General features: G+C 41.1%; 1 protein-coding gene across 1 annotated transcript in view; it reads left to right on the forward strand.

The window, feature by feature from the left end:
* The window catches only part of HELB (DNA helicase B), an 80,406-nt gene that overhangs the window by 63,073 nt on the left and 2,528 nt on the right, over window positions 1–14,805 (forward strand). The window contains exons 11-13 of the mRNA XM_088467802.1: window positions 6,035–6,209; window positions 12,110–12,244; window positions 13,640–14,170. Of these exons, the coding sequence (XP_088323928.1) occupies window positions 6,035–6,209; window positions 12,110–12,244; window positions 13,640–14,170 (841 nt within the window). The remainder of the gene's footprint in view (window positions 1–6,034; window positions 6,210–12,109; window positions 12,245–13,639; window positions 14,171–14,805) is intronic.

A 14,805-nucleotide genomic window follows, 5' to 3' on the forward strand; every position in this document is an offset into this window, starting at 1 on the left:
CATATCCCATAATATGCCCTCTCACTACTGGTTTAGATGCGGCCCAGAACAGTGATATGTCGCCAATATGAGAAGCATTATCATTATTATAATTAAGAAATTGTTGTTCTAAGTATTTTTTGAAGTCTGGAGAAGTGAATAAGTATGAGGGGAATCTCCAATTGAAGGAAGATGTTTTGGGGGTAGATAGTTGTAACGTGAACCATGTAGGCGCATGATCGGAGATGACTATGTTTTCTATATGAGATGTTTGAATCCTATTAATTAATGAGCTTGAGACCAGCCAGAAGTCCAATCTAGCTGAGGAGTGATGGGGGTGGGAGTAAAACGTGTAATCACGTGCTAAGGGGTGGAGGTGTCTCCATGGGTCTACTAGGGCGAGGGATTCAATTAGTAGTTGTAGCGTTGGAGATGTGCTGCCCCGCCACTCACCGGATGCTCCCGTTCTGTCCAGACTAGGAGAAAGAGTAGTGTTGAAGTCTCCTCCTATGACGAGGGCGCCTTCTGCCCAATTCTGGAGTCGGGCGTAGAGATCGGAGAAGAATGCATTGTTGTGACCTGTGGGAGCGTACAAAGTGACAAGCGTGATTAATTCACCTTCTAAATTCAGTTTAAGAAAAAGAAATCTGCCCTCGGTGTCCAGGATCGAGTCTACAACTGTGTATTTTAAAGATTTATGGAAAATCACCAGCACCCCTCTTTTTTTAGATGTGAAAGATGCAGCTGTATAATCTTTTATCCATGAGTCTCTAAGAGTATTAGGGTCACCCTGTCTCCAATGGGTCTCCTGTAGCACTGCTATGTCAGGTTTAAATTTTTTAAGTTGTTGTAGTATTTTACGCCGTTTAATCGGGGTGTTTAAACCCTCTACGTTCCAAGTTAAAAATCTTATGTTTTTTTGTGTTTTAGTGAGATCAGCAATAGAGTGAGACATTGTGTTATCCTATACCTGTTCTGTAGATCAAAAAAATGAACCATCGTAAAGAGACCATCACGCTCTCAGTCCCAGCATGCAGAGAGCGCCTGCAGTAAAACCTTGAAAGTGCCATTACAAAAATACACATAACACAAAAACAAAAACAAAAACATGACCTGCCATAATGTATGGAATATAACAAACATAATGCAGTCTTACAATTTTTGAAAATTTTAAGAACCAAAAAATAAGGCTCTACGGGCCTATTTAAACCCAGTGAGGTATAAAAGTATCGATAATTGAAAAAAAGAAATAAAAGAAAATAAAAAAGGGGATATGAAAGAGGAGGAATGGTAAATGTGTAAAAGGAAGGGGAGAAAACAACAAACCAGAGATTATCTTGACAATTCTGCCGTTGACGTTTAGCAGTTGTTAAAATAACCAGAAATCTTGAAAACAAGCATAAGATATATATTTCCAATAACAAACTCTCCATGTTTGCGATAGGAGACGGATTTGTACAATTAAATGTATCTTCTTAAGTCACGATATCATTTTGAGGAGTGATTTGGTCAGTTAGAGAGTCCAGGAAAGTCTTTGCAGACGATGGAGAATCGAAAAAGTGTTGTTTGCCGTTATGTAGGACTTTCAGCTTCGCAGGGTACATTAATGCAAATCTCAGTCCCAGATCAAATAATGCTTTACAAATAGTAGAGTATTCCCTTCTTTTCATTGCTACTTGATACGAGAAGTCCTGAAACAACAACAATTTGTGTCCCTGATAGGTGAGGCCTTCTGATTTGCGGTAGGCGTCCAGTATGCGAGTTTTGTCTAGGTAGTTCAACATTTTCATTATGACAGGCCTAGGTCTTCTCTGGTCAGAAGCACGGTCAGGGCCTATGCGGTGAACTCGTTCTATGATGAGGGTATTGGAAGAAGCCGAGCAATTGAGCTCAGAGGGTAACCATTTAGAGACGAAATCCATGAGATCTCTTTGCTTAACAGATTCCGGTAGGCCTATTAACCTTAAATTGTTGCGGCGATTCCTATTCTCTAAGTCTTCCAATTTTTCCTGCATAGCAGAGATCGCTGATTCCTGTGTACGTATTACGCTTTGTGCCTCTGTTAGCTCATCTTCAACATTGGAGATACGTTGTTCTGCTTCCGTAAAGCGTCGACCATGTTCCTTAAGTTGCGAAACTGCTGATTCTATAGCTTCTTTGAGGCCGGACAGTTTTTTGTCAAGCAAGGGAGAAAGAAGCTCAGATATTTCTTGGGCTTTAGCTATTGAGGCGGTACTAAATTGAGTCGATTTAGAGGTTCCGTCCAGAATATTGTCAGCTGGAGGTGAAGTAGGAGAGTCAGGAGATGATGATGGAGCTACATTTTTGTCTTTCCCTTTAGTAGTTTGACCTTTAGGTGCACGCTGTGGTCTGGCCACAAACTTCTCCATGGTATAGGGATGTGATGTGCGATTTAATCAGGAGCCACTAGGGGGAGCCCCAGGTGTTCAGGATATATATGACACTGGGTCTGTAAATTAAAACTTATAGTATGGCTTGTGAGCACTATCTTTGGACCAGACAAGACAAGATCACAGTATGAGGACCCAGCAACACCACCCTGCTCCCTGGTGTGAGCAGCAAACAGAGAGGATTGTGAAAGGAGGTAAGCGCTTGCTGCAGCAGCTTAATCAGGTCTCAAAAAATGGCGGCCGCGGGTGATGTGTGGCCAGCGGGGAGCTTGTAACTGAGGGACGTCCCTGAAACGGTGTCCAGGCGTCCCGCTTGTTCCTATGGGTCTAATGATAGCTCCGGTGGCTGTTGCTGAAAGTGGGGAGGGGAGAAATTATGCCCGGCCGCGATCCAAGATGGCGGCCGCGGGCAGTGCCGCTTTTCCAATGCGGCTGTACTCCGGTGTTGTGGGGCAGTGCGGGGGGCCGGGGCATGCGCCGCTCTTACCCGCGTTATCCTAGAGACCTCAGGGTGGCTTTAGGTGAGGCAGTGAGTCTCTCCGGCGGCGCTATGTCTCGGCTATATGGAGCCGGCTTGGGAGCCCATTAAAAGTGCGGCCAGGTCGTTTGGTCCGCCCACCGGAAGTTACGTCCATAAATCTTATACGCGTATTGACCTGGCCCTTTCGGACAAATGGACACTTAAGTTTATCACTCGAACCTCTATATTGCCAGTCACCTGGTCCGATCATGCAGCTTTATCCCTATGTTGGGATGTTACCCATTCCAGAACCCCTCCTGGTCCCTGGCGGTTAGGTGAACATCTCCTAAATTCAGAAGCTAAACAAACTATAGCTAACTCCCTTTCTTTAGTTTTGGAGACTAATGATCCAGAAGATACATCAGAGATTTTTTCAAGTATCTACAATTAAGACATTGGCTCGGTAGTATTATTCCCTCTCCATACATAGTGCAGAGACCACCCAAATTTATCATTGATCGATTGTGTGGGATTGGAGGCAGAGGAGAAATTTCCTGGTGGTATTTATATTTAACTAATCCTCACGAATTCACCAAATTTAAATCCCTACTGAAATGGGAAGTAGATCTTTCATGTATAATTCCTGAGGAAGATTGGCATATCATTTTTCGAACTTGTTTTAATCTCTCTAAGTGTATTACCCACATCGAACAGTTCTGTAAACTGCTCCATCGTACACATATCTCACCCCGGTGCTAATGCATACCTTTTGGCCCTCACAGTCCAACCTGTGTTGGCGTGATTGTGGAAATGTGGGCTCTCTGATCCATATATTTTGGTCATGCCCTTGCATCAAAGTGTTATGGTCATCGGTGTTTGACCTAATCTTTAAAATACTTAATGTCTCTATCCCACCTAATCCAACAATAGCTCTATTCCATCTATATCATGGTGGCTTGACCAACAATGATTGCTATATTATGGGTCATGTCTTCCTGGCCACTAAACTGTTGTTGGCACGACAGTGGCGTACACCTTGTATTCCCAGCCTAGATGCTATCGAGAAGGAGGTGCAATCACATTTAGAGTCCGAGACAGCGGGAATATTGTACTCCTCCTCTGCCTCCAGCCCTCCTATTAGATGGCTTAGATGGTCTGAATATTGGGAGTCAAAATGAGGGTCTAGCTTTTTGTTCCTCCTGTATTCTTGTGATCCCTCAATGCAATGTTATGTATTTTCTAGATACTTTATTGTACAATATATTACTGTGTGAGCATTTTGTATTGTATTGATATATTTTAAATATGTCTTCATAACGTGTACCTATGTTCGTGTTTTTTTTTTTTTCTCTCCTTGTACCTCTTCTTTAATAATCTCTGTACCCTATTGTTTTTCAAAGAATTCAATAAAAATTTGTTGGGGAAAAAACAAAACAAAACCCTGTATTAGCACGATGTTGTGCCGATCTGGCTGGCTTCCTGATGTGTAACTTATCGGCAGAGCTCTTCTGCATTATGGTAATGTGGCACTCAGCCAGTTTGCATAGTATTACAAACAAATGGTAAAGATGCGATAATTTTCATGTATTACACTTACAGATTTACACAAATCTTGTTTTTGTTTTTAATTAATTTTTTTTTTAATATTCTGATTGTCCTCTATTCATGTACAATATATAGTATCTGTTTACAGGGAATATGGAAAATTACTTATATTTTTCTTCTATACTAGAAGAAAATATACCACAGCTAATTGTAATTCATATTATTTTGTAACAATTTTTTTCTGAAACTTATGGGCAGAACTATGCCTAGAAAACCTAATTTAATGGACTACAGTACAGCTGGTATACTCCTTTTGTTAGCACATTCTGAAATAACCACTGGCACGGTCCTAAAGTAATAAAAATGGCTATAGTCTAACTCTCACAAAGCAACAGCTGTAATAAGAACCTTGTTTCATTGAGCAAAACACAGTGGTTTACAATTTCCAAACAAGGAGAAGAAAAGGATGAGTGTCTGCTATGGTGCACTAGGAGATCCTATCTCAATGGCTAAAATAATTTGGTATATAGGGCCTGATTCAGAGCCGGACGCTATTTGCGCTAGCTCGTTCAGAAAAAATGGGTGGCTATTCAAATGAACCGTTCGCTCTTTGCGGTCTGTTCACGCCTCTAGGTCTGAACGAGCGAACCAAACATGCGGTCGTTTTTTGGAAAACTACGCCCCCTGGCCGCTCGCATCCTACGTCATGTCCGCTATTTATTAGATTAATCGAGTACATCGACCAGCGTATGAACTGCTCACTATTCTTGTGGTTGGTTTTTCCTACCGCAATCATGCGAGCAGTTCTGACTATAAAATAACCCAGTGACGTGGTCAATGACGCTGCTGTTTTAATTATGCACACCCATAAAACACCCGTTTTGACCTGCGTTCTGATCTCCACTCCCCGTTTTCAAGCACCTTCCCCTTTTACCACCCACATACACCTCCTCATGTCACTCAAAATAGCAGGCATTCGCTATTTAGCGAACAAACGATTTTCGGCCGCACTGACTGGTTCGCGCATGCGTATTACGATCCATACGCATGCGCAGTTGTGCAAACATCGCTCGGAACGAACGAGCGGCCGCTTACGAGCGGCTCTGAATCAGGCCCATAGTGTATTAACATTTGCCGGCAGATAAGAACCACTTCTAGTCTGCCCTCATTGTCTTATTTTTTTTAATCTGTAACTTATTTTTTTTTATTTTATATATTTTTTTTTGTGCCTCCTTTTGCTAATTTATGTGTGGTTTTCTATATACCAATACAATTTACATATTAATAAGAAACCAATAGGACTATATACTGTACACCAATTATTTTGTCTTACGATATCGAACAAGTTGTGTGCTGGACAACCTATACTGTTAACTAGTTTACAGTTCATTGCTTTTCCAGTAATATCCTTGCTGCATAATTACCCCCATTCTCATCTGATTTTATAGTTCCATAATAAAGTTAGAGTAAAATACTTAACTTTGGTACTTGCCTTTTAATTATCCACCTCTCTTCACACGCGCAGCAAGCACAACTATATAAAATGGCCTTTTTATTGTATTGTATTGTATTGTATTGTTCAACATTCTAATTATTATTATTTTTTTTTTTTTTAACCTCCCACATCTTTTTGTCAAAGGCATTCTATTCTAAGCAAGCCGTGTCTCAGTGGAATTGCCAACCTTAGTCAGCCTCAATCAGAAGAGCCTAGACCAGGCTTGGACAGTGCTGAACACAATACAGAGGCCCAGAGTAACAAGGAGCCGGATAAAGATGACAGGCTATGTAATGGAGAATTATTTTTTATAGTTGCCGTAAGTGATTTTTGTTCATTTAAGTACTACTGTTTAGAGGCATGAGGGAGATCTTCTGATACTTTATACAGTTTGGCATTTTTCTCATGGCATGTAGTAATAGAAGCAGAACAGTTAGTAGGACGCATATAAACAAATAGAATAATAAATTTAATAGGCGAACTGCATTACTCTTATGAGAGTAACATTATACAAAATTATCATTTCAAATAATTCAATGTCATATATTTAAAAAACTCCACCCTCTAGCTTAGTATTGTACATTTCACCAGTCATCATGTGTTTCAGCTCAATCTGCCTTTATTTTCTCCAGCTTGGTTACCAGCTCACATTATGCAGTTGGGTTCCTATGTACAGTATGTGAAATACATTTTATGGATCAACCTGTGTTTCCTGCTTCTCATTCAAACTTTAGTTATTATTGTATACATATGTATACGTTATACTATAGAGACGCAACACCCAAATAACCTGGTGGAGTGGATGGGTGGTAATAACTACTTTGCATGTAATGTCCTATATTGATTACTTCTGTGCAAATGGTAAAATTTGATTGTTTACTTGTTGTAAATGAGATTGAGTACATGTTTAGTATAGGGCTCACAAGGAAAAAAAAAGGCAGATTTGAAACCAAAAAAGAAGGGAAAGACCCTGCTTGTGAGAGAACGTAACGTCTAATGGGAAAAGAGCAGAACGGAGAGGAGAATTGTCATTGACATTTGAGTGTAGATTGGGAGTACAGTAGGCTCTAGTAAAGAATAGGGTTTTTGGAGAAGGATTAAAGATGTTAAGGCTCCTTTTAAGAACTGATCAGGCATCGTAGGGAATTCTGTTGCGGTGGTTATGAGGGAGGAAGAGGCATAGATCCAAGGAGGTGTGATGGACTGTATTTATAGCTGAGATTTCAGATGTATGATGGCTGTTTTGTATGTGAAGGTAAACAGAATCCATTTTATAGGGAAGGTAGGAACTTGCAGGGGTGTTACAAAAATGGAAGATCAGTTTTGCAGCGCCGTTTTGATGTAGGGACAGGTTTGGTGAGGGGAAGTCAGGTAGGACTCGGGGTGCAGTAGTTGAGATGAGTGTGTATGAGTTGTGGTTGCACCTTTTTGTAAGAAAATGGTGTATAATTTAGAGGTGGTTAGAGGATAGTCAAAGGTTATACCAAGGCAGCAGGCATGGGAGACTGATGGAATATTGGGAATTCAGTGAATTTGAAAGGAGTGAGGAGTATTTCCTTTTGTACATGTAGTATTGGAGAGTTCAGCTGAGAGATGGTCACAAGGTAGTAGGGAAGGGGAGGAGGTCCATGATTAATGATTTGTGGTTGTATTCTGTAAGCTGAATGAGCAAGTTATTTTAATATGAGAAGAGATTTACAATGAAAAAAAGAAAAGGGATGAGAACAGTGCCTTATGTGGCAGAGGTATAGAACATTAAAGGAATGGTTGGTTAGGTAGGAAGTGAATAGGGAAGGAATTGTCTCTTTATGCCAGTATGATTGGCAATAGAGTGAAGGGTGTGTCTATGGGAATTAACATGTCGAAAGGAGGAGGAGAGGACCAGGAGGATAAGCATAATGAAGTCACTCATTAGACTTTGCTGTAATTAGATAATTTGATCACTTTTGTGCAGGCAGTCTCAGTGGAATGTTTCATTGTGGAATGGTTTAGCTCATTATTCTTAGACTGGAGATGAAATGTTTCAAAGATGAAAGTAAAAAAGTGGAAATTTCTGACCATCAGTGGCCAAACAGACCACCCATATGTATCAATAATAACTTGCCAGGACCGCTTCACCGATATCGAGCTGTCCCTACAATGTAATGTGCATGCCACTAACAGACTGGAATCCATTGGATACCTGTCAGATAATGTTTGTGATACTGCTAAGCTTTTCAGAGCTTGATACTTTACCTTCTCAGTACTTTACCAAAGCCTGCTGAGAGGCAGCAAATCACATCATGTTTGTGGAACATGTGCTAAGAATTTAATGATGGATTTTATGAGAGTTGTTTTATGTGGGTTTTGTTGCACATCCTAGAGACCTTATTGCTTGGGCTCATAACAAATTAAATGGGTAATTTCATTGGTGGTGACATCAACGCAGTATAAGTTTGCTGCTAAGAGGATTTACATAATATACAGGGGCAGAAGAGATTTAGCTCAAAGAGAAGTGCGGACAAAGGTGATGTACAGCCTGGTCACTTTGCCATTGGATCCTTAGGTTTTCTTATACCATTTTCAGACATATGACCCGGGAATTTCCCTGCTCAGACCCGGGTTTAGCACCTCAGCAAAAACCTTAGTTTTTGCTCGAGACCCCCTTTCACACTACACGACCCGATTCAGGCATAAGTCTATCTGCCCTGGCATTCTAATAGCCAGGACATCACAGGCTGCTCTCATGTCACGCTCATACACACATACATGTCATACACACACGTCACACTCGTACACACTTGCGCAATCACACGCCCCTTCTCTAGCCACCAGACTTCACAACATGCAGTGGAGTAAAATCCCAGATTGCACCATTCAGAATTAAGCAGGGTTGTCTACCTGGGACTTAAGTCCCGGGAAATACCCTGGTCAATTGCAGGGGTGGCCTGGGTTGGTGCCTTTCAGACATACGCGAGACCCAGGTGTTTTGGCCGAGCCTTGTACTGATATAATGAATGTCCTACTTAATTTTATCAGAACCATGGGGCTAGATACACCAGTCTCTGCCTCCCCCAAGATTCACTCCTTGCAGATCATCAATGAAATTGCGTTGTGTTTTTAGTACACTAAGTTGATGAAGAATAGGCAGATATTGACAAGTCTAGAAGACCAAACAGCCTTCTCCTGATAAAGAAGATTTTAAGTGTTGGACAGTGCCTAAAATGCGGGCAGAAGATGATGTGCTGAGGGACCCTATGGATCATTTTTACTGGGAACAGTACTTTGTCAGGTGTGTCTATGGCTTCATTCTCTAGGGCACTTAGTAAAGGAGCAAAGGAATAAGACAATTTATCTGCCCACACTCTGCTACCAGAAACAGCACCTTAACGGTCAATTACATCTACCTGATGGGTGGGAGAGCTGGTCCCTACGGTTGAAGGAGCCTTTATTGAACACTATCCTCTGGGTGCACTATCTTCTACTAATGCTACATTTGCATAGAACATTCTTTACTCTATAAAAATGTTGCATTACCTTTCACTGTGGTGATTCCTTAATAAACCCCTGTGAAACTTCAAATAAACTGGAATAAATAAGCCGCGGTCTAATACATTGAAAAATCAGTATTTCAGAAACGAATGGTCAGACAGTGGAGATATTTGGCAGAAGTGGTTATTTTTGACATTCTCTCAACTAAAAAATATTTGTAAAAATCTGAGATGGGTGGTGGACACACCTGGTTGAACTGACGTGGAATGAGCCACAATCAAGAATTTGGGCTAGGTATCATCCGTCTAGGACAATGCAGATCTTGGTCTCAGTACAGATAAAGCAAGCCCAATTATTCTAGTGTTAGAGAAAGAGGTTATTGAGATAAACACTGGTTATCTATTTGTTGGGTAATTGAGAGAATGTTTGTCCTGTAACTCATCGGGTGGCCTTTCTGCTTCTCAGCGTTTGGGGGTCACAGCTTTAAGCGAGGACAGTATAAGCGACATCTCCATTCCTGTCTCTGCTACTGTTGGGGATTTGTAGAGGATGGTTACAGTGGGTTATGCTTGCATAATGCAAGAGGCTTCCAAAAACAGCTTATTCACAGATAGCTTAGTTGGGATTCGTTATTTCAACAAGCGATATATAGTTTTAGGCAAGTTTGGTGTGTGGATATTGATCATGTTGTTCAAAATTATAAATTCATTAGATTGAATAGATTAATATCCTTTTTATATACTAACAATTGTAAACTAAAACAATAAGTGGCAGGGTGTGGGCTACAGTTCTTTACTCTTTCCATCAATTGACACTGTATATTTACTAAAGGAAGATTTTAGGTTGATGTTTTTGGGTCTAATTATTTTTTTTTTCTTGTCGATTTATTGTGTTTCAGGGTCTAAATCACACATTTACTAACAAAAGATAATTTTTGACATCTCTTTAAAAATCAACTTTTGTTAGTAAATGTGTGATTTAGACCCTGAAACACAAAATCAACCCAAAGTTGGCCCAAATCGACTGACTGTGTGTGTGTGTGTGTGTGTGTGTGTGTATATATATATATATATATATATATATAATTCTAAATATCATATTTACTAACAGATATTTGAAATTAAAAAAAAAAAAGTGTATGATTTAGACCCTGAAATACAAAATCAACTGTAAATATACCCCTGTGTATTAAGTGAAGTGTTGTAAGTCCTGAGTGCACAGGTACTCTACTCCCTATCAAGTTATTAACCAGTGTCTTTGTCAATGGGGGTTGTGTGCCTTGTTATAGCATGATCCCACTTATCCTGTATGATTTTTGTTTTCACTCCTGTGTGAGTCAGGATTGTTATTGTAAATTACTGCTTTGTAGTCATAATTCATCCAAGGGCCCTCCCAACCTTAAACCCATGGTAACGCCTCTTCAATCCTTATACCAGACTTCTGTGAGGGGTTCAACAATGGGTGGGAAATGTTAGGGTGGACAGTGAGCTTCTAGATTGGCCTGGGAAAGCTGGTGAGATCTTTATAATACCGGTGTATTGGAGGACTGTTGTAAATGACCTTTGGTTCATCTTTTCTCTCAAACTAAAAAAAAACAAAACAAAACAAAAAAAAAAAACACTATATCCACCCTAATGTATGGCATTTATAAACTGGTTGCACAGCAAACGTGCCTGATTCTAGGTACTCGAGAGTATGAGCAAGGGCAGCTCTTTTGGGTTGATTTCCCTTTCCTAGTGTGCTGCAGACAGATGGGTCTATTTACTGGATGGAGATAAAGTATCAACCAACCAGTTCCTAACTCATTATTAAAACCCAGCCTGTGTCATGGCAGTTAGTAAAGTACCTGCCAATCAGCTCCTAAGCCTTGGATGGAGATACATAGACCTCAGGATATCAGTTAGCCCCTGCTGCTCTCATGAGTAAGTTCCTGTGGGGATGGAAAATGGTAATGACAGTTGGCTCCTGATCAGGAGATGCAGACACAGCAGTCTTTGGGCTGTTGATGATGTTGTCATGGCCCTTACTGATCCATGATCTGTACATGAGATTAGTTTTAAGCAGATCTCCAACCACCTGGTGCTCCCGCATCCCTGGTGAGTCCGTTTTGTACATGAATGGGGCAGGTGTACTGTACACTACTAGCTGCAGTAGTATAGCAGTGTCCACTCCACAGCATTCCCAGCTCTGGTAAAGACTTGTACCACATACAAGGGTATTACGCAGTGATTTTCAGGTTGGAGTATTGCAGTGTCTACCTTATCAAAGTACTGTAGGCTCATTCTTGTGCGTCATACTGTGTGAGTAATAATAATGGAGTAGTATTGTGTGGGAGGTTTTTTTTATGAACATATTGAAGGTAGAAATCCTAACAATATAATTTAAGGCCATAATCTGAATATAATAAAATTTAACTATACAATAAAGGGAGAGTGACCTTTCCACCAAAAATATTGACACAGAACTTCCCACTGTGCTTATTGATAAATTGATAATCCGTGTAGCAATATTGTTCACACTTATGGCCAGAGGTAATAGGTGCAGTATGACTCTGCGCTGTAATGCCGGCACTATCACACGTATGGCCAGAGGTAATAGGTGCAGTATGACTCTGCGCTGTAATGCTGTCATTATCACACGTATGGCCAGAGGTAATAGGTAGTGATGGATGCAGTATGACATTGCTGTGTAATGCGGGTAGTGTTAGTACTTAGTGTGACAATGAAATGCTTTTGTGCTATTTTATAGGATGTTGAAAAAGACAAAATTCGTGAATTAACCTTATTTGATGGACAGGATCGAACATATACCCTGAATTATAAAGCCCTTAGAAGTCTGTCTGGGTTACAGCATGCATGGGCTAGAACTATTCACACATTTCAGGTAAAGCAAGAGTTATTTTTTTTTCCTGGTTGAATTAAAAATATTATTGTTATTGGCTACTAGAAATGTATTAGGACACGAATGGAATAGCGCTGTGAGGGAGCTCCTGGAGCTATTCTATTCAGCGCGCTATTAACCCAGACTAAGGGGTATATTCAATCGGGCGCAAGGTTTAGCGAGGCTAAAGCCTCGCAGCCAATTTCGGGATCCTGCGGGTCTGTGCGCTCCCTATACCTGCAGGATTCAATTGAAAACCCTGCGTCCACTGGTTTTTTTATCACTAAAAAACCACGTGCCGCGTAAATTAAAAAAAAAAAAAAAAGTCACCTGCCCGGGTCTCCACGGCTCCCGGTGGCATCCCCCCTCTCTTCTTACTGGAGAGGGGCCCCTGGGGCCAGTGGGTGCGGCAAGGGCTGCTGAGAGATGTAGTTCTCCCAGCGCCCATTGCGGCGTCACTGGGGGGGGTGTTGGGCACACACTCTTGCACACACACGCACCCTGACCCCTGCTGCACAAGAGCCGGCTCCCAACGCTTAATGAAGAAGACAGTGCTGCTGAAGGTGAGTAATTAAGCTAAATAGATACTTCTAATTGCTTAATTAGCCCTCGGAGTGTGGGGGGGGGGGGGGTGGTTTACGCCGCGGGGGTGTCAGAGCAAGTCCCGTTGATTTTACCTAAAATAATCGATTTTAGGGAAAATCACGCTCGCTCAGGAGGTGCGAGAATATAAATCTCCCGACACGTATTTAAAAAAAAAACCACGCACCTAATAGAATAGCAAAAAACCCGCACCTGCAGGAAAAACCTTGGAGATGTGGGGTTTTTTGCTATTCTCGCAGCCTATTGAATATGCCCCTAAGTATTTCTACTCTCATACCTCCTGGGGTGCAAGCACAAATCTGACAAAACTCATGGTGCAATGCCATTTTCTGCCCTTAGCGCTGTGGAAACAGCATCGCGCCCGGCAGTTTAGTTGTGAGTACCGGCATTACCCGACTAAACACCATGCTTTAAGGCGTGAGAAGCGGCATTCTCTGACAAAACAGCGCGCTGAATAGAATAGCTTCGAGAGCTCCTTCCCGGCGCGATTCAATTCGCATTGAATTGAATCTAGCACAATGATTTACACTAGCTCCAATAAAATAACACTGTAATAAAAGGGAGTTCTCTTTCAGTTAAAGTCATAATGCGGTTTAATTATGTAATGGGGAAAAAGATTGTCTGCAGTATTTTTTCTGCACAGGAAAAACAGACTAGAACAGACAAAGTAGAAATTTTAGTGTTAACAGGTTGGATGAGTTCGCCAGAGTGCTATGACCTAGTCTTGCCTATTTCCTCTAAAGCTTATAAAGTGCCTATACCTAACTATTAATTCACCTTCATTCCTGGAAACAGGGCTCAGAAGAGGACACAGTTGTGTACATCCTAGGTGCTGCTGGCAGGCAAAACTGGAAACACGTATACACTGCTGTAACACGAGGTCGCAAGCGTGTATATATAATTGCACAGGAAGCTCAGCTTAATCAAGCAATTGCCAATAAATCCCGTGAAAGAAAAACACGATTACAGCAGCGACTGAAGGATGTTCTGCCTCAAAGTAGATCCTGTTCTCATCCAGCTGCCTCCCAGCCAACAGAGCCAATGAGTACTCAAGAGGCAGGAGACCAAGAGCCTAGTGTTGTCTTGGCTTCACATGAACCATTATACACAGCGCTTAAAAAGCCACCTCGTTTTCAATGCCCACCTGTGCCTTCCACCCCCGAACCCAAGAAAGATTGTGTCGCCAGAGCTGATTATGGGGACTGTACAATGTCACCTTGCCCCTCTCCGGAGCAGGATAGTGGATCTGCCTCCACAAAGAGGACAGGAATTTTTGCAGTTGACTCAGAGACCCCTCCCAAACTGTGTCGTGTTGACAACCCTATGGTAATGTACATATTTCATTTTGTTCTTAGATATGTTCTGTAATATCGTTTTGCACTGAATTTCAATGTGACCTATTGATGTTTCACAAGAATTTGAGGAACAATTGAATAAAATTTAACTATTGAAATGGAGATAATAGGTGACTTATATTTTAAATAAGGCAACTTAGTAGAAGTTGTTGGTGTATTTAGTAAATTTACCCCTTAGTGTAGAGATTCCCAAACGCGATCCTCAAGGCTCACCAACAGTTCATGTGTTAAATCAAATTGACTGAGGTACTAATTAAACCACCTGTGCTCAACCATGGATATCTTTAAAACCTGAATTGTTGGGGAGCCTTGAGGACTGTGATTGGGAACCTCTGCCTTTAGTGTGTATTTTGAGTGAGAGTTTTTAGAAATGGAGATGTTGCCCATAGCAACCAATCAGATTCTAGCTATTATCTGCTAGAAGGTGCTAGTTAAATGTTTAATAGTATCTGATTGGTTGCTGGGCAACATCTCCACTTCTAAAAACTCTCACTTTAATAAATTTACCCCTAAATTACTTATTGTTTGGGTGTGTGTTACCATATTTTATCATAGTGTATCATGTGGCATCTGTGTCACAAAACCATAAAACAGATTTACACGTTG

This window comes from Taudactylus pleione, unplaced genomic scaffold (genome assembly GCF_031769625.1).
Source record: "Taudactylus pleione unplaced genomic scaffold, aTauple2 ptg000075l, whole genome shotgun sequence".
Taxonomy (NCBI): domain Eukaryota; kingdom Metazoa; phylum Chordata; class Amphibia; order Anura; family Myobatrachidae; genus Taudactylus; species Taudactylus pleione.